The sequence below is a fragment of the Xiphophorus maculatus genome, chromosome 14 (assembly GCF_002775205.1).
Source record: "Xiphophorus maculatus strain JP 163 A chromosome 14, X_maculatus-5.0-male, whole genome shotgun sequence".
Taxonomy (NCBI): Eukaryota; Metazoa; Chordata; class Actinopteri; order Cyprinodontiformes; family Poeciliidae; genus Xiphophorus; species Xiphophorus maculatus.
This window is the reverse complement of record NC_036456.1, coordinates 22740477-22760220: the sequence shown is the minus strand read 5'-3', so window position 1 is coordinate 22760220 and position 19744 is coordinate 22740477. Positions and strand designations below refer to the sequence as shown.

General features: G+C 35.0%; 3 protein-coding genes across 3 annotated transcripts; 1 reads left to right on the top strand and 2 right to left on the bottom strand.

Moving 5' to 3' along the window:
- Positions 1–220: 220 nt before the first annotated feature.
- Positions 221–12978, top strand: LOC111611120. Its single transcript, XM_023346767.1, has 13 exons — positions 221–265; positions 1134–1222; positions 2083–2424; positions 3089–3376; positions 3453–3575; positions 3753–4263; positions 6326–6533; positions 7656–7723; positions 9642–9745; positions 9941–10282; positions 11153–11440; positions 11517–11636; positions 11810–12978. Exons 2-13 carry the CDS (start codon positions 1153–1155, stop codon positions 12322–12324), a joined length of 2979 nt encoding a protein of 992 aa, XP_023202535.1. The 5' UTR covers positions 221–265; positions 1134–1152; the 3' UTR covers positions 12325–12978.
- LOC111610762 lies at positions 4325–8761 on the bottom strand. Its single transcript, XM_023345582.1, has 6 exons — positions 8154–8761; positions 8025–8078; positions 7576–7842; positions 6305–6586; positions 6095–6224; positions 4325–5505 (listed from the first exon to the last, which is right to left on the bottom strand). Exons 1-6 carry the CDS (start codon positions 8176–8178, stop codon positions 5448–5450), a joined length of 816 nt encoding a protein of 271 aa, XP_023201350.1. The 5' UTR covers positions 8179–8761; the 3' UTR covers positions 4325–5447.
- An 82-nt stretch (positions 12979–13060) lies between the features above and the next one.
- Positions 13061–17918, bottom strand: LOC102226193 (low affinity immunoglobulin gamma Fc region receptor III-like). The gene is made up of 7 exons (XM_023345581.1): positions 17766–17918; positions 16636–16780; positions 16522–16569; positions 16090–16350; positions 15641–15898; positions 14828–14983; positions 13061–13698 (listed from the first exon to the last, which is right to left on the bottom strand). The coding sequence occupies exons 2-7, from the start codon at positions 16652–16654 to the stop codon at positions 13595–13597; spliced, it is 846 nt and encodes a 281-aa protein (XP_023201349.1). The 5' UTR covers positions 16655–16780; positions 17766–17918; the 3' UTR covers positions 13061–13594.
- Positions 17919–19744: the final 1826 nt, after the last annotated feature.

The following is a 19744-nucleotide window of genomic DNA, read 5'->3' as shown; positions in this document are numbered from 1 at the left end:
AGAAAAAGATTACTTTTTTCTGTCAGTCATTTCAGAAACATAAATTCATATGTGTTTCTGTAAAGGTTTTGTTAAAAGTCTTTTACCAAACAGAAAACCTTTTGAGTTTCTGATAAATCACTGCGAAACTTACAACCAACAGAACTGAACACACCTTATTTTATTACATATAAAAGGAACTGAGCTGTTCATGGACTTTGACCCAGAATCTCATGTTCCTGTTACTTTGAACCTGTTTTACCATAAATGAGTCTCTGCAGAGCGGGTACGTACTGAAACCTTCTAATCCTTCTATCGCTCCATTTTTCACTTTAAGTTATTAATCTAGTCTGAAATATTTTCTAATTGTTCATATTACTGAAAGTCATTTTTAGTCAAATTGATTGTTAGATTATGAGTTTATTTTGATTGATAAAAACTCTTGAAATTTAACTGAGGGAAAAACAAATATCATTTGTTTAATTAACAGATTGAAATTAAAGGATTTTAAAATGACGATTGTAAATTTTAACATTTGTTTTTGGTGCCTTACCACTGATTTCATGGTTCAGGTTCTTTTTACGATTGTTGGTTGTTTAACTGAACCTGCTGCAGGTTTGTCTTAATCAAAATGTTGGTGCATGTAAATTAAACTGGATGTTAAATTTTATCTCCTGTATTAAACTACATTTTATTGCTTTTTTAACCCAAGTATGTTTTTTTGTTGTTGGTGGTTTTACATCATTTTCTAATGTTTTAACTTTTCAATGTAACTTCAGGAAGCATTTTATATTTCTGTATTTGAAAATCTTAAAGATTTTGGTTTTTGTGTAATTTTGAGTTTTTACTGTTAATAAATATTTATTTAATATCTTCCTTTAAAGTTTGCATGTTCCTCTATGTCTTAATTTGAAGCGTTGTTTTCTTATTCTCTGTTCAATATTAACATTTTCAATAATTATTTTAAAAATATTTCTTTGGGAATAAAAAGCTAGTTATATTTGAAATTAATCATGACAAAATAAACTAAAGGCTGAAGACTCTATATAAAACAATATTTATTTACATAGTTGCCATTTCATTTTTGATAGAAATCCTTCAACACTAAATTAATTTAAAACCATACTCTCTGTGCTTTAATATTACATTTACAGGTCGGTTCATAAGCAAAAGATGTTAACTATGAAAACTCTCTCCATTATTGCTGTGATTGGCTTCCTGCTCCTCATGTTCACCTGCAAAGGTAATCTCTACACAAATATACTGGAATCTGTTTAAATTTAGTTTGACTGTGACTGTGATATTTATCTGTTTCCTCTATGACTCCAGGATTAGAAATGTTTGCTTTAGTCACCACAGGTTGGGAAAAGTCAAGACGGTTAGTTAACAAAGACATTTTTTCTTTTAGGGTTGAAGATTCAACACAATCTGAGTTTCAGTTAGTGAAAAAAAATCTGCATGAAATGAGGTAGAGCAGTTCTGTTGACCAAATTACAAACACGTTACCAGCAGTCATTCATGTTTGTTTATATTGTTCCCTTAATCTTCTTTATTTAAGGTATTTTATTCAAGTTTGGTGAGCAACAAATTGCTGAATAAATACCCGCTGGTATATTTATTTACTCCTTAAGCTATTGCACTCTTGACCATTTGACTGATTCATTTGTCTTGCATTAATTTGACAAATTAGAGATTAGTTCAGTTTTATAATCTTAATCTTTCAAAACAAAATGAGCTAAAACCAGCCAGTGTTCTCTTAATCCTCACAGTTTCTAAAACCTGTTAAAGTTGTAGAAGCTCTGAATGCAGTAAAACAGAAACTGATGTTAAATCTGGATGGAGTAGACAGAAAATAGTTTAATATTAATGTGTGTGTCATCACACACTTTCTGGGTGAATAAGTGCTAATAACCACATACTGTATAATAAAAGTGGTAGTTGTTTACTATGCTAATAATACTTGATTGGGAATAACTACAACCACTAGAGGGCAGCAAAGTGCCTCCTTAAAAAGCATGTAAATCAACACAAGGTGATTTTTGTTGTTGGTTTGAGGAAAAATTGCCGCTAGATTTGAAATTTTTCATCTTTTGTCATTTTCAGGTGAGTCACAGCAGACGGATCCACCTCAGTCGGTTACAGTGATGGTCGGTGAGGTCGTGGTTCTGCCGTGTTTCCTGAAACCTCCTAAAGATGCGTCTCAGATGACAGTGGAGTGGGGCAGACCCGACCTGAAACCCAGATTTGTGTTTGTGAGTCTTGAAGGTCAAGAATATACAGCCGACCAAAACGAAGCCTACAGGGGAAGATCGTCAATGTTTCCCGAAAATCTGAAAAATGGAGACGTTTCACTGAAACTCTCTGATGTCAGAATATCTGACAATGGAAGATACAGATGCTACTTACCAAAAGAGAAGAAGGAATATTTTGTTGAGCTTGTTGTTGGTAAGTAAAGAAAAAACCTTAAAACATACAGGAAAAAGCAAATCTTATAAGGAATATTTGCAAAGACATTTTAACTAAGAACTACATCAGTTATCAAAAGTTTTACATCATGTTCCAAAATCAGCAAGTTGAAATAGTTTTTATAGACAAGATTGTTTAATTATCTGATTTTGAATAAAACTCACTGAAAATGTGTGTCACTATGAAATTAACATAAAAACAATTTAACATTTTAACTCAGATTGTGTATTATAATCTGTAATGTTTGGAATATTTTGAAAGATCTATGCTGAGTGCAGCAGTAAGGTTATCAATACCAAGTTTATTTAAAATTATTGATTCAAGACATAAACATGATTGAAAAGTATTTTAACATAATTAAAACATTTAGAAGTTTAAAACAGCTGGACTGTTACATTTGAAAGCAACATAGGATGAAATAATTGAGTAAATTTTACTTTAAATAAAAAATCCCCTTCAAAGTAACTTCCTGTTCATCACATACTGACTGTTCATAAATACTCCACAAAACTCACTTAAAAAAGAAAAACATGAAGTTTATTCTGCCTCTTCAGTTCAGTTGCAGCTTAAATGTAACATTTAGCTGATTTTCACAGATCGACTGTTAAACGATGTGATTCTTTTTCTGTCCTCTGATCATCAGGTTCTGTTTCCTCACCTGGTGTCAGTTTATCTGGACTGGATGTCAGCAGCAGTGGAGTGATGCTGGACTGCAGCGCTGCAGGCTGGTATCCAGAACCTGAGCTGTTCTGGCTGGACGGAGACGGAAACATCATGTCTGCTGGACCTGCAGAGAAAAGCCCAGATCCTGATGGTGTTTACACTGTTAGCAGCAGAGTGACTGTAGAGAAGAGAAACTACAACAACTTTACCTGCAGAGTCCAACAGAGAGACATCAACCAGAGCAGAGAGACACACATTCATGTTCCAGGTAGGAAACAAACATTTTGATCAGTAAACAGCTCAGATATTGTTTTTACATGAAACTCTTCATGACTCTGTTTCAGATGGTTTCTTCATTTCTCAGCCTGACTGTAATATTTTTAATATTTTTGCTGGGATTTTGGGCCTCATAATTGTTATTGGAGCTGCTGCTGCTTTTATATGGAAATGGAGGCAAACTGAAACTTGTGAGTTAATTATTAATGTGTTTTATTGTTCAATGAGATGCCATATTCAACCATATATTCAGGTTTTTAAACAGACCCAGAATAAATAAATTAATTTCTCTGAACTATGTGTTTTGCTAATCAGAAACTCAACTGATGGAAAAACTTAATCTTATGGATTTTTTCTTGTTTCTGCAGCAAAGAAGAAGCTAAAAGTTAAAGCGAATGAGGAGGAAAAGCAGCTCATGATTAAAGAAAAAGAGAAATTATCTGAGAAGAAATCAAAGCTTGAGGAGGAGTTAAAATATAGACATGAGGATCAGAGAATTATTGATCAGCTGATTGGAGCATTAATGGAGACATCAGAGGAACTGAAGAATCAGAGAAAACAACTCAGTGATCAAAGAGAGAAAACAGAGAAAATGATTGATGAGGATGAGAAGAAATTTAACACAGTTATTAATGAAGAAAGTAACCAGACAGAGAACTTGGTAGAGACTAGAGCACAAGGATATTTAAAACTGAAGGAAATCATGACAAAGAGTTTAGAGAAAATGGAGAAGACAAAGAAAGATCATCAACATGTGGAACTGATGACAGAGAAACTAGTAGAGAAAACATGTAAAGAGGTTAACAGGCTGAAGGAGAGGAAACAGGAAATAGAGAAAAATGTAGAGGAAATTAAAAAACAACTTGATGAAATGAAAACATGAATATGATTTCACCACTGAGACAGAAACAGATTCAGTTCATTTTTTACATGATGTCAGAAAATATGTCAAGTTTCATCTCAGCAGATTTGCTGATTTTTCATTAAAGTATTTTTCTCAGTATAAAATATAAGATAAAGACATTTTCTCAGATACAAAGTTTTCTTTTCATGAAGTTTAGAAACTTTAGGAATTAAACAAGAACATATTATAAAAAAGCTTGAGATGTTTTTTTTATTTTTCTTTTATCTTCTAAACTTCTCTGGGTTCAGTTTCAGGACAAAGTGAGAAATGATCTAATTTATTTATATCAGCAGATAAATTCAGTTTAATGACCTCTGATGTTTCCGTCTATGTTGACCAGTAAAGTTTTCTACTGTAGAAGAAACTACAAAACATTAATTAATGTGTAAGATGTAAAAATAATAGCTACCATTTGCTTTATTTTGCTAATATGAATTCTGTTTTTTACAAGTTTTTTTGTATGTCTTTATTTGTTTTTTTTAGTTCTGTTATCTTTCATGTATTTACCAATGTTTTTTTAAAGTGTGTCATTTTCTTTAAATACTGATAGAGTCCATCAGGAACATGATGCTCAATTTAACCAAAATAAAAGGCTCAAAAGTTATCATACAGTTGATCTTATTTAAAACAAACTACAACAATAAATAACTGCAAAAACTTGTGAAAGAACAAAACAGTTCATTTAAAATCTCTTAATATTGTCATATATAACCTGATATTTGTAACTCTGATCATCATGATGAAATTATGTTAAAATTAATTTAAAAATAGTTGTTATATTCTCACAGTTTTCTGTTACAGTGAATAACATATAAACTCAACAATATGAAATACAATAAATCATGACAAGAAATGAATGCGCAGCTGTTTTTATTTGATTCACACCTTTAAAGGTCAAAGATTAAAGAATTTATTTAATATGCAATATGAGTTAAAGACAACCTGGTCAAGTTATGGAAAATATAATACATCATATCTAAAATAAAAATCTTTATTGAGAACAAACGTTTTAATTATTTAAATCCATTTTGATTCTGAAAGAAATGGATTTGCCAATAAAAGAGAAAAACTATTTAATTTTATTAACATTTTTATGCTTCCTGACACGTTTTGATCATATTTTGCATCTCAGAAGTTCAAGCTGTCGGTTTACTTCCTGTCAGTGATGCGTTTCCTCCTCTGACAGACATGGACTGACGCCGACTGTGGTTCTGCTTCTGATGGGAAACAAAACAATCAGTCAAGATTTAGTTTGAATCTCAATTTAGAAATTTATATTTGTGGAGGTTTTATGTTACTGACTGAAGTTTCATATTGATTTATTTTGCCTCTATGCAGTTTTTAAGTAAATAATATTCTTGAGGTGAACCTGATGCAGAAGCTGCACCTCATCTCTCTGCTGCAGCAGCTGAGTGTATTTTTGATCATAACTTGCACTGATGTACAAAATAAACACAGCAGGTCGTCCTGCTGAAGCCTGTGGTTTTAGTTTGAGGTTTTAAATCGAGAAGTTAAAAATTCTCCCCTTCGCTTCACAGATATCTGAAGATAGTTTAGTAAACTGCTTTTAAAATTAAACACCGAGACCAAATTACCACAACCTGCACTAAATGTTTAAAGTTGTTAATTTATGGGGTTTAAAACTTACTGAATTAATTTTTAGTTCATAGTTTGAATACATCAAGTTATTGAATGAAATTATGCAGAAGAAAAACGAAAAGACAAACTGTTGAAGAGGTCAGCATAACATGCTGATCAGACATGCTGTCAATAAATAACTAACCCAGATATAAATGATTTTATTACCTTTTCTCAGCTTGTAGAGAATCACTCCAGTCACCAGAGACAACAAGACAAATAACACGACTGACAGCCGACTGCAGACTGAAGGTTTTGTTCTGCTCACACTGAGCAGGAGGAGTTTCTTCAGTTGGTCCTGAAAGTATATTTTAGATATTAAAATATAAATATGACATCAACATAACGGGTAATGAAAAACAAGACCAGTCAACCAACCTGTGAGTGCTCTGTGAACAGCCAGCCGGCTGTCAGGAGATTCTCCGGCTCCAGAGATGCTGCAGCTGTAGTTCCCTTCATCGGCCTTGGAGACGTTTCTGATGGTCATGTTGCTGCTGTAGCAGGTCATGAGATGGAGACCATCTTTATAGAAATCTCTGATGTGATGCAGCTCAGTTTTCTCTTTGGCCTTCAGCTCAGTTTTCTGGTGGATACACCGAAGTGTCAGGTCTGATCCTTCTGCTACTGGTTGGACTGGAACCTCCAGGATCACCAGACCAGCTGAATAATAAATATGGAGATAATTTATTTAAAAAGAAACATAAAACATCAGGAGGGCGTTCTTCTGTTCTTTAACAATTTGACAATGACACACATGCACCCACTAAACAATATTTCTACTCATATGCTCCCAGTCCAACACACACACACACACACCAATGCACCCCTACAAGTCATACAAACTAAAGTCAATTATACATCAGCAAAATGCTATTTTGATGCTGAATGCAGTTTTGATTAATAAAGTCAATCAAATGTCTTTGAAGCAAATCAGCTCTGGTGCAAATTATTTATTTGGCATCCCAAAAAAAGGACACAAACATTATATATATATATATATATATATATATATATATATATATATATATATATATATATATATATATATATATATATATATATATATAATTAAAAGGTCACTTAAATAATCAGTTTCTCTAATTTTACTTTTTATAGATTTATGTTTGAGTAAAATGAAAATTGTTCATTTACTCTATGAACTACTGACATGTCTTTGAAATTCCAAACAAAGATTTTTTTATTTTTTATAGAAAATGAGAAATGGTCAAATTAAGGAAGATACAGCGCTTTCAGACCTCAAATAATGCAAAGAAAACAAGTTTATATTCATTTAGGAACAACAATACTAATGTTTTAACTCCGGAAGAGTTCAGAAATTAATATTTGGTGGAATAATCATATACCTACATATTTCTTTTTCTTTTCTTCATACTAAATATTCTTCAGTCTATCTAATTATAGCATCTTGGCAAGACAAAACCCTGATTTATTTTTATAAGATCAATTGAAGGAAATCTGGTTTTATTGTCTTTTTAAATCCAAAACAAAATGTACAGTACATTCAAAGGTAAAAATATGAAAAAGTATTTTGAAGTAACTCTACTCTCTATATAAATTTCCAGTTATTAGTTTAGTATGAATAGATTTCATGTTCTTTTCTAATCTGAACCTTTTTCTGTATTATTGACCTGTAATAGAGACGCTGAGGGTCCGGCTCGTCTCCCCCAGGTCGTTTTCACACCAGTACTCTCCACTGTGTTTTTCCAAGGCCGGTTTGATGGTGCAGGATGGAGCTGGGGAGCTGCAGGGGTCTGAAGAGTTTGTTGGTCTGGATTTGTGAAACTCCCTCATTACTCTCCAGACATTTGCATCTTCCATCAGCTCACACTGGACAGTAATGGACTCATACTCAAAGAACTGAAGTCTCCTTGGAAAAATATCCGGGAAAGATCCATCTGAATGGAAAACAATGGGAAAAGCATGTAGTATAGAAAAAATAACAGCAATGGTAACACTAACTCATATGAAACAGTTGAACTGATCAGATTATTTGAAATTTTCTTTTTCAATAAGTTAAACTAAACGCAGCTTAAATGTCACTTTTTGTAAAAACCTGATGTGATGCTCAGCAACTCACCAGCTGTTTCAGCCGCTTCAGTTTGTTCAGTCAGCAGAACAAACATGTTCATCACTGAAAACACATTAAAATGAGATGAATATCTGATATGAACTGAGTCAGAAGCTGCTTATTTAATGTTATACTTACAGAAGCAGACAGATGTAACCTCCATGACGCTCAGCGTTACTGGAGTGAAGTTCTTCACACCGACTCATAATGATCACGTCGGTCAGCACTTCCTCTTCCTGTCTGTTTTATTTCAGGGCTTATTAAAACTGCAGGCTGAATTTGTATTTCTAGAAATAACAGAGCAGCCCACTGACTCTGTGCTGCACCTTTTAAAACACTTACAGCTCTGCACACCGTCAGTAAAATGCAGCAGAAATCAGCTGTTGCTCCACAGACGTTTGCATGAAATGACTGACTGACTGTCTTCCTCTCTGCAGCCAGTTTCAGTCGGGCTCTGCTCCGCTTGGTGAACAGCTAATGCACAACCAAGCAAAAATACTCTCTTTTCTTATATGAAATAAAAAGAAAATCAATACTATTGATCACCGTTCACACTTGTCTGAGGTTTTATGAATACATTTCTAGTAAAAGATATAAATATAAATTATGTGGAGAACAGCAGCAGATGCAGGAAGTGGAACCAGTCATGATGGAGGTAAAGGCCTGCAGCAGGGGGAGACCAGAGTCTCATACTCAGCCTCTGGAGTAAATACCAAGAGCTTCAAAAACCATGGCAGTCACCATGGCAACATGCATCACATTTAATCTGTGACATCATTAAAATGACCAATTAACACATGGAGTGGAGTCAAATTTTATTATAATCCTGTTTCTTTAGAGATTTGCACATTTTAGGAGATATTTTAAAGAGACATATTTTTTCTTCATTTGGAGGAGTCTACCAACATACCCAGCATCAGATCAGTTTGGCCTGCCTCAGCCTAGGGGGCGCTGTAGAGCTGTTTGGTCCATTTTGATTCCATTAAAAACTTTTAACTTCATGCTGTGTGAAGTTTGGCAGAGAGGAAAATACTCAGGAAGAAGAATAAAATATATCAATAGATCAATAGAAAAGCAACAGAGACATGAAAGGATCACATGTCTGGCCGCGTCACAAATTATTTATTTTAATCTGAATTTAAGTCTGTTAGTGTAAAATAACATGAAACTTGCTTTCTGTTCTGCAGACTTATGATACAAATATTAAAGAAATGTATAAAACAGACAGATATTGACCACAGGTGTCGTGTTTTTGACTGCAAAGTATTTTGCTCAGATCACCAAGTGGCTGCCAGCGGTGCTGACCTTTGACCTTCAAAGCTTTAAACGGCAACAGATTAATTTTCTAAATGAAAACAATATAAATTAGAGAGGACATCAGATGTGGACAAACTTTATTCTGGAGTTCATTGAACTATCCCTTCCGGACCCAACTGCTCCAGTGTTACTGCACCACACCTCATTTTACAGTCATTTTATCTGAGACTTTTGCCCCCTGCAGTTTATAAAGAACAAAGGAGACGATGCATTCAGGAAGGTAATCTTATTTTTCTCCAATGTAAATTCTTCTACTTTACTTCCTAATGTGTTAAACTTTGTTTTCTTCTATCACTTTTTTATCTCCAGGATGATTCTCGAGTCTCAAAGTTTATCTCTAAAACCTTCGATCAAAGCGTTTGTGTTTGCTGAACTCATGTTTGGTTTCCTTCTCCTGGGATTCACCTGCAAAGGTAACTTACTAAGAAACACTGGTGATGATTCTGTCGACAGAAAGATACATTAGTTACTGTTTGCTGCCAAATGAAGAGCTGAGTTCATTTATGTATTATAAAGAAATGAGACGTTTGGTAGTAAAAATCTCTGAGACAAGTTATAAAGCTTTACATGTTGTAATAAAATCTAATAGTTTCTGTTTTCCTTTCCAGGTGAGTCTCTGGAGACGAAGCGGCCTCGGCTCGTTGCAGCGATGGCCGGTGATGACGTGGTTTTACCGTGTCACCTGGGAGTTACTGTGAACCCCGACGAGTTGGTGGTGGAATGGGGGAGACTGGACCTCAACCCCAGATTTGTGTTTATGTGGTTTGAAGGGAGTGAAAATGTAAAAGAGAAAAACGTCGCATACAAAGGAAGAACGTCTGTGTTCACAGACAGACTGAGAGACGGAGACGTTTCATTGAGGCTGACGGCTGTAAAACACTCTGACAACGGCAGATTCAGATGCTACAATCCTAAAGAGATTCAAGAATATTCTGTTGATCTGCTTGTTGGTGAGAAAACACAGATCAGTAAATTCAAAAACTATTTTATTTTCCTTTTTCTTTCTTTGCTTGGGGATGTGGCCAACAATGTCCTGAGCTTCTCTAGCATCTGTTTTTAAAGTAACAGTAGCAATACTTCTAAATAGTTTTAACTAAGTAAAATTAGAAATTACTCAAGAGTAAAAAAGTATTTGGTAAAAATCTTACTCAAGTACTGAGTGACAGATCGTAAATCTGATTTAATATTTCTACATGATGTAATCAGACTAAATATACTGCTCAAAAAAAATAAAGGGAACACTTTAAGTGTTAAACACCTGTTTAAGTGTTCCCTTTATTTTTTTGAGCAGTGTATAATGTTACATTAAAAGTTTGATCTATTAAAACCTAAAACAAAAGTAATGTAAGATAACAGATTCAGGAAAAAGAAACACTTTTCAAATATATATTTTGTTCACAATTAAACTTAAAAAAATTATATTTACAGTAGTTAATGTATATGTTAGAATAGGGTAACATATATTTAGTGTGTATTGTGTCTTATTGATCTCCACATAATTAACTCTGTTAAACTGTTAATGATTTATTTACACATGTAAAATGTGTTATAGTTTATATTCTGCCTCCTGCTGGCCTAAAGTGGTACCTACAGCATGTTTACTTTTATTATTATATCTTCACACAAGGGCTGTTTTTGCTAAAATGACTGAAAGAGATTAATTTAAACACGGCCAAATGTAAAGAGACGGGAAATAAGAAACTATGAGGCATAATTAGTCTGTTTTTCCCACATTTGGATTTACTTTAGGTTCAACTGGTTTTCATGCATATTCCTATAAACTATCATCCTGCAAAGCATCTCTGTCCTCTGATCATCAGGTTCTGTTTCCTCACCTGGTGTCAGTTTATCTGGACTGGATGTCAGCAGCAGTGGAGTGATGCTGGACTGCAGCGCTGCAGGCTGGTATCCAGAACCTGAGCTGTTCTGGCTGGACGGAGACGGAAACATCATGTCTGCTGGACCTGCAGAGAAAAGCCCAGATCCTGATGGTGTTTACACTGTTAGCAGCAGAGTGACTGTAGAGAAGAGAAACTACAACAACTTTACCTGCAGAGTCCAACAGAGAGACATCAACCAGAGCAGAGAGACACACATTCATGTTCCAGGTAGGAAACAAACATTTTGATCAGTAAACAGCTCAGATATTGTTTTTACATGAAACTCTTCATGACTCTGTTTCAGATGGTTTCTTCATTCCTCAGCCTGACTGCAGCGTTTCTATTGGCTCTATGGTGATTCTGCTTTTCACACTTTTTATTGGAGCTGCTGCTTTTATATGGAATTGGAGGCAAACTGAAACATGTGAGTTAATTATTAATGTGTTTTATTGTTCAATGAGATGCCATATTTAACCATATATTCAGGTTTTTAAACAAACCCAGAATAAATGAATTAATTTCTCTGAAGTACATATTTTGCTAATCAGAAACTCATTGATGCAAAACCTTAATTTTATTTATTTATTGTTTCTGCAGCAAAGAAGAAGCTAAAAGTTAAAGCGAATGAGGAGGAAAAGCAGCTCATGATAAAAGAAAAAGAGAAATTGCCAGAAAAGAAATCAAAGCTTGAGGAGGAATTAAAATATAGAAATGAGGATCAGAAAATTATTGATCAGCTGATTGGAACATTAATGGAGACATCAGAGGAACTGAAGAATCAGAGAAAACAACTCAGTGAACAAAGAGAGAAAACAGAGAAAATGATTGATGAGGATGAGAAGAAATTTAACACAATTATTAATGAAGAAAAAAACCAGACAGAGAACATGATAGAGACTAGAGCACAAAGATATTTAAAACTGAAGGAAATCATAGCAGAGAGTCTAGAGAAAATGGAGAAGAGAAAGAAAGATCATCAACATGTGGAACTGATGACAGAGAAACTAGTAGAGAAAACATGTAAAGAGGTTAACAGGCTGAAGGAGAGGAAACAGGAAATAGAGAAAAATGTAGAGGAAATTAAAAAACAACTTGATGAAATGAAAACATGAATATGATTTCACCACTGAGACAGAAACAGATTCAGTTCATTTTTTACATGATGTGAGGAAATAAAATTATCAGGTTTCAGTTCATTAAATTCGGTGGAAACTTTCAGACGTTTTTCTGATTCAGGGCAAAAATAATTTTGAAGAAATAAATCAGCAGAAAAGTTTAATCTCAGCAGTCATTTGATTTTTGCATGTAAGGATTATTTTAGAAAAGTCCTGGATGGGATTCATTAAATTAAATTAACTCCAACCAGGAACAAATATTGACTTTATAACTGTAACATAAATATCTGAATACAGATATTTATCTGTTTTCAGATATTTATGTTTATTCTGAGGTTTTATCTTCATCCTGACATTTGATTCAGTCTCTTTTTTATCAGGACACAGAATAAGACACGTTTGCTTTTTGTTTTAGTGCTTAAAACAACAAGTTTTGTCACTTTTTTGTATTTATTTAACTTGACTTTAAATCTGGTCATTTCCCTTAATGCCTCTCAGAATGAACATCAAAACATCCAGTAACAAGGAGACTTTCTGTTGATTGTTTTACAGCAAATGTTTGTATCTGTGTTTTATTCTTATGTGTTTTAATCTGTGTTTTATAAATATTGCACAGTACTTTGGAGCAGTTGTTCACTTTGACTTAAAAAAGGGGAATTAATTTAATCACTACGAATATTGACAATTTATTTAGATAATTTGGTATGCATAACAGTTTGAAGTATCTGTGAAGAAAAAACAAATGAAAATGGAATTAAATGATGTATAAATCTAAACATGTGTCTGTTTTGTCAGAAAATACATCAGAGCAGTTCAATCTGTTAACAGCAGACAGAAAAATCAAAACCTTTGTTTTCTGAAATATTTAAACTAAAAGTCTTTCAGTTTTCAAACAATGAAATTTGTAAAAAGCTAAAGTTAAAGAAACAAAAATTATCCACATCCAGGCTGCATTTAACACGCAAATATCAGCTAAACTAATCTAAATTAAATTAATTAATTATTATTTTTTTAATTAATGAAGATCAAATGCTTTACTGAGCTAAATAATTTTGCTCTTTTAGTGCAGGAAATAGAAACATTAAGAAATTATCAAAAACCATTAATAGTCAAACATTTTCCTCACTGAATTGATGTTAGCAGAGTGTAATAATATTTCTCTTTTTTTTTTACTTTATTTTCCCCTTGGTGAAAAGTTTTTGACCATAAGTTGTATCTGTAAATTTAATAATGTGAATTTAATAATGTGAGATTAATTCATGTGAGTTTAATTAATGAGAGTTTCACAGAATCGACTGGTATCTTCATGGATCAGTTCATTGTTTCCTCCTCTGACAGACGGACTGCTGCTGTCCGCCGTTCTCTCTGCCTCTGATGAGACACAATGAAGGTCAAATTATGTTCATGTCTGTTTCCTCTCATTCAGTCTCAAAATTAGAAATTAAAACTCATCAGGCTGCAGCAGCAGCAGCAGCAGCAACGTTTTTGTACTATTTCCAGACATGATTTTCACAGTTACCTAAATAAACACTGAGGACCAAATTACTGTGGTTTTATTGTTTAACCTGAGAAGGTAAAAATGTTCCCCTCTAAACTTCACAGACACAAAACTAATTATAAAACTGAACAAAATGTCAAAGCAAATGAGATCGATCAGTTTATGATGTTCAAAAGATATTGACTCAATATTTTATCCATAGACTCAATAAATGGCAGGAAATTAAAAAAACAGACAGAAAAACCGTCCAGCTGTTTGTCATAAAGATTCTTTATGATCCAATAATTTCCTGCAAAACCATCAAAATGTTTCACTCATTTGACTCATTCCTGAAAGCTTCATATTTCTTCAGACTTTAATAATTTATCTCTGAGACAAAATGTATCATTTCTATAACAATTGTTACAAATTTTGAAATAGTTAATTTACAGTAATATCTGTTTTAGTTCCTTTAGAATCTTAAGTGTTTTAAGATTAAACTAAATAAAAAGTTATGCTTATTAAATAAAACGTCCTTTTTCTATTTGGAAAAACTTTCAGATATTCAAATATTAAGTGCATCTTGATCAAATTTAGATAAGTTGGCCTAAAATGAAATATTATTTTTTATCAAACTGAAAGCATCAAACAGTTTTATCATAAAACATAAAAGGAGCAAAACAGTTTTCAAATAAGGAATTTATTTATCAATCAAACCACCGATCTAAAACAACCGGAGCCTGGCCCGTCTGTTTCAGTCCTGATCTCAACCAGGCTCTAATATTAATCACAAAAATATTTGACATTTATTTGACAGCATAAAGCAGGATAAAATAAAATAAAATTAAATATCCTAAAATAAAACATCTGTGTCCGACTCCATCACTGGTTTGATAAGCTAAAACATTTTCAGAGTTCTTTACAGCAGCGACTTCAAACCACATTAACTTTATTAATTTATTAATTATCGTCCATTAAATAATGTCAGTACATAAATAAATGATTAATTATGAAGCATCTTACTGGTACGTTGTTTTCTCTTGTAGTGAATCAGAGCGATCACCGCTGACAACAAGGCCACAAGTAGAAATTTTGCTGCAGTCTGAAGAATGAAGGTTTCACACCGTTGGGACCGAACCAAATGACTCGGTCCAAACGACCCGTTTCTTTCAGACGGGCCTGAAAGAAACATTTCAAATGTTAGAAGACAAACAGATGCAAACAAAGACAGACTGACCTGTTACACTCTTCACTGAGTGGAAATAAAGTGGAAGAGTGGAAGAAAAACGGTGAGTGACTGAGGGTCACTGCGTGTAACACAAACCCTGTAAATTCTAGACACTAACAGGTACCATAGAATTGCACAAAAAACTCCATGAGGGACGACAGAGTCCCTGCTCGAAATTCAGTGAAAGAGTTTACGGATCCTTGTGCCAGAAGCCCATTAAAATGCTGTTTACATCGTTTTAAACTGTGTGATTGTGAGGGGGAATAAAAATAGCAACAGGTATTTTGTTCCATATAAAACAGTAGGAGTGTAACAGGTAAATCTTTATGGATGCAAACTCCACTAAAAACCCACCTGTTTAGGATTGAATTTGAAACTTAATCGATTACAAATTTATTGATGGAACTTGACTTAATGTCGTGTTTTGATTATTGATTCTATGATGCTTTGTGTTTCTGTGTTTGTAATGATGTAAAGCACTTTGAAATGCCTTGCTGATGAAATGTGTTATACAAATAAAATTTGATTGACTGAGTGAAGAGAGTCCCCTCTATCTCATAACTGAGATAATACAGCTCAGATATGAGCCTTTAAAACGTGACACCAACCTGTGAGTGCTCTGTGAACAGCCAGCCGGCTGTCAGGAGATTCTCCGGCTCCAGAGATGCTGCACCTGTAGTTCCCTTCATCGGCCTTGGAGACCTTTCTGATGGTCATGTTGCTGCTGTAGCAGGTCATGAGATGGAGACCATTTTTATAGAAATCTCTGATGTGATGCAGCTCAGTTTCCTGGTGGATACACCGAAGTGTCAGGTCTGATCCTTCTGCTACTGGTTGGACTGGAACCTCCAGGATCACCAGACCAGCTGAGAAGAATGAATATTCACAGAGAGCACATAATTTATTAAAAATGTACTTAATTAGAATTTAATGTACTTTATTTTTAGCCTAATTGTTGCAGGTGAAGGTTAAAGTGTTTTTTAAAAAAATACCACAATGACATAATTTGTTCTTTTCCTATTTATTCTATTTTCTACAAATTAATTTCAAGCCATACCTGTAATAGAAATATTAATAGAATTGGTCATTTCTCCTTCTTTATTTTCACACCAGTACTCTCCGCTGTACACTTCGAAGGCTGGATCCAGAGTGCAGGAAGGTTCTGCTGAGCTGCAGGGGTCCAAAGAATTTGTTCCTCTGTTTTGGTTGAATTTCCTCATTACTCTCCAGCCACTGACTCCATCTAAACACTCACATTGTACAGTTACAATCTCATACTCAAAGAACTGAAGCCTTTCTGGGAAAATGTAGGGAAAACCTGAATCAGAGCAGAAGATAAAAAAAGGATTGTTGAGTGGAAATAAATCAAAATTTAAAAAACAATAAAGTAGTTGTAGTTCTTTAAAAAGATCAAATTAAGTTCATCTTTAGGGATTAAAATCAAACGATGTAACATAAATATTGGAACAATGTTCAGTTTAATACTCACCAGTTTTCTGCTCAGTTTGTGAAATCAGCAGGAGAAACAAGTTGATCCCTGAAAAGAGACAAACATCCAGGATGAGAACGGACTGGCAGCTCGGTTACATGAACTGGTACTTACAGAACGATGGAGCCTCCATGACTGATGCCTGATGCCGACTGAACTGTTCGACACCGACACTGTCTGGGTCATACGGGTCAGAACTTCCTCTTCCTGTCTACGTTGTTTCTGGGGCTGAATGAAGCTGCAGGCTGAAGTTGATGTTCTAGAAATAAATGCAGAGACACAAACTGACACTGATCTAAAAACACAGACTGGACTGATGGAGGTTTGATGCACCTGACGCTGATCGGAGTTATTTTAGATGATCTGTTTTCTAATTCAGAGTCTCTGACTGAAAGCTGCAACTTTTACAGCTCAAACCTGCACACAGTATTTGACTATTTAGTTCTTCAACAATCAATTTTCAAACATAAAATATGTGAAATATGGTACATTTTCTGCAAAATCACTTGAATAAAAAAAATGAGCGGCAACAAAATCTGCTTTAGTAAATAAAAAAAACAACCAATGAATAAATAATAAATTAGAGCATTCTTCTTTTACACACAGGCTGTTTGGTGCAGAGGGAACAAAGCTTGTCTGACCATGGAGAAGGAGATGATTGTGAACATTGGAGAGAAAATATTTCCCTCTGATTATTGAAACTGAGCTGTGGAAAGTTTGTGCAGCACAAAATGTTTGCAGATCAGTCATGACTGCATCACACAGTGATGCTGCTGCTGCTGCTTCCTCCTGCAGCAATGAAAAGATCTGAACCGCCATCATCTGCTCATCGCTAGCAATGCTTTCTAACTGCAACGATTCTTACTGCAAGACAAAACAGTGCAAGGGAGCACAGCAACATAAAAGACAATCACATCATCAATGAGCAATAAATATAAGTTAAGCACATTGTTAGTTTGTGTCTGTAGAGTTTATAGCAGCTTCATTAGTAGCTAAAGCTCCTTTTTCATTCATTCTCCGGACTCCAGCAATGATTGTGGCTTTTTGCTCTCATTCTAGAGGTTGAGGGACATTATGTAGAGTAAAAATGTAGCATAAAAAAATAGCACCAATGTGGTTAGAAAGGAGTTAAAAGGTTTATTATGAGAAACTTCAGAGAAATTATGAGAGGATGTGCAACTCAAACCAATAAACAGTCAATACCTTTCAAAGTTTTCTAAGTGAAGTCAAATGGAACTACTCACAAAGTCCAACCAAGTTTTAACAGCAGAGCATTAAGGTCCAGCTGCTTTCTTCTTCTTCTTCTTCTTGTTTTTAATGGGGTTGGCAAGCAACTTAATGGTGTGCATTACCGCCACCTACTGGTATGGAGTGTGGATCAGGACGCAACTTAAAAAAACAAAAAAAAAAAAAAAAACACTAAATCCTTTCTATCAGTTTAGTTTTCTTAAGAAATTTTATGAAATAACATAAATATTCAGAGGAAGAGGAATATCCCAAAATATCTGGAATTTTTAACTGTAACTTATTCTTTAGAAGCCTATATTCTAATTTCCTTCTCTCCTCGGAGTACTTTGGACATAACAATAAAACATGTTCTACTGTCTCTTCTTGAAGACAAAGATCACAATTACCTGATGGATGTTTCCCCATTTTAAATAGTGTACTGTTTAAACCTGTATGACCAAAACGTAATCTGGATATAATGTTTTCTTCTTTTCTACTTCTTTCTGTTGCCCTCATTGCACCAGCTGTCCTTTGAATACAATAAAGCCATCTACCAGTTCTTTCTTCTTCCCACTGCTTCTGCCATCTTTCCTTAAGGAGAAGGATCATCCAAATGTAAAATTCAGCATTTAAAAATGAAAAAGTGAATCTTACTTTTGAGGAAAACTCATGTAAATATGTGATATTTATAGTGTTTTCTGATTGATTTTCACCTTTCAAAGCGTGATGGTTTCTTTTCTCCGGATCCCATACATTCCAGCAGCTGCTTCTGGGTTCTCCCACTGACACGTAGCAAAAAAAATACTTTTATTAGTCATTGTCAGTTACACAAGAGCCTCAGATGTAGTTCACAACTTCAATAACCTTACATTAACTCTTCTGTGACCCTGGTTATTTTGTTTGTTTATCTTTAACTGGGTTGATCCAAGATACATTAGACATGGTCAGGGTACATATAAGAGACCATAGATACACCCTCCCATCAAACTTCAATATGACAGGTTATGAATATGAACATGAATAATTAGGAGTATGACGGGGAGCGGGGAGGGACTTATATGTTAATGAATGTGACATCTCTTCCCGCTGTGGGTCGTAGTGCTTGATGTCATGAGATAGAGTGGATGTTATTGGCTTATTGTAATTCTTTATCACAGCCCTGTACTGTTGGTGAGTCTGAAAGGCTGCTGTTCTTTAGTGGTCTAGACTTCCTCTCCCCCCAATACTTTGCACTTGGTCTGAAAGACACCTTTCTCCTCCTGCTCTTTGGTGGGATAATCAGACTTGCCACCTCAGCTGTCTTCTGCTCTTTGAGTGGTCAACCCAACCTGCTTCCTCTCCCCCCATCAAATTCTTTCTCCTGTCTTTGTATTCAGCTTGAAACACACCTCTCTTTGCTCATCCTATGACTCGTCTCCTCAGCATTAATTGTTTGTCCTGTTCTTCTGGGGTTCTGAGAGACACCCCCTACCTAGCTACAATTGTTTTTACCTATCTCCTTTTACCAAGGTGTTGAGGGGATCCGTTTTGGTGGCCTTAGGATCTCATCTCTGCTTTTTGCGGATGATGTGGTCCTATTGGCTTCATCGGATCGTGATCTGCAGCTCTCGCTGGAGCGGTTCGCAGCCAAGTGTGAAGCGGCCTGGATGAGGATCAGTGCCTCCAAATCCGAGGCCATGGTCTTGAGCCAGAAAAGGGTAGAGTGCCTTCTCCGGGTCAGGGGGGATGTCCTGCCCCAAGTGGAGGAGTTCAAGTATCTTGGGATTTTGTTCATGAATGAGGGAAGAAGGGAGCGGGAGACCGACAGGCGGATTGGCGAAGCGTCTGCCGTCAAGCGGGCGCTGTCCGTTGTGGTGAAGAAAGAACTGAGCCAAAAAGCGAAGCTCTCGATTTACCGGTCGATCTACGTTCCCACCCTCATCTATGGTCATGAGCTTTGGGTCATGACCGAAAGAACGAGATCGCGGATACAAGCGGCCAAAATGGGTTTTCTCCG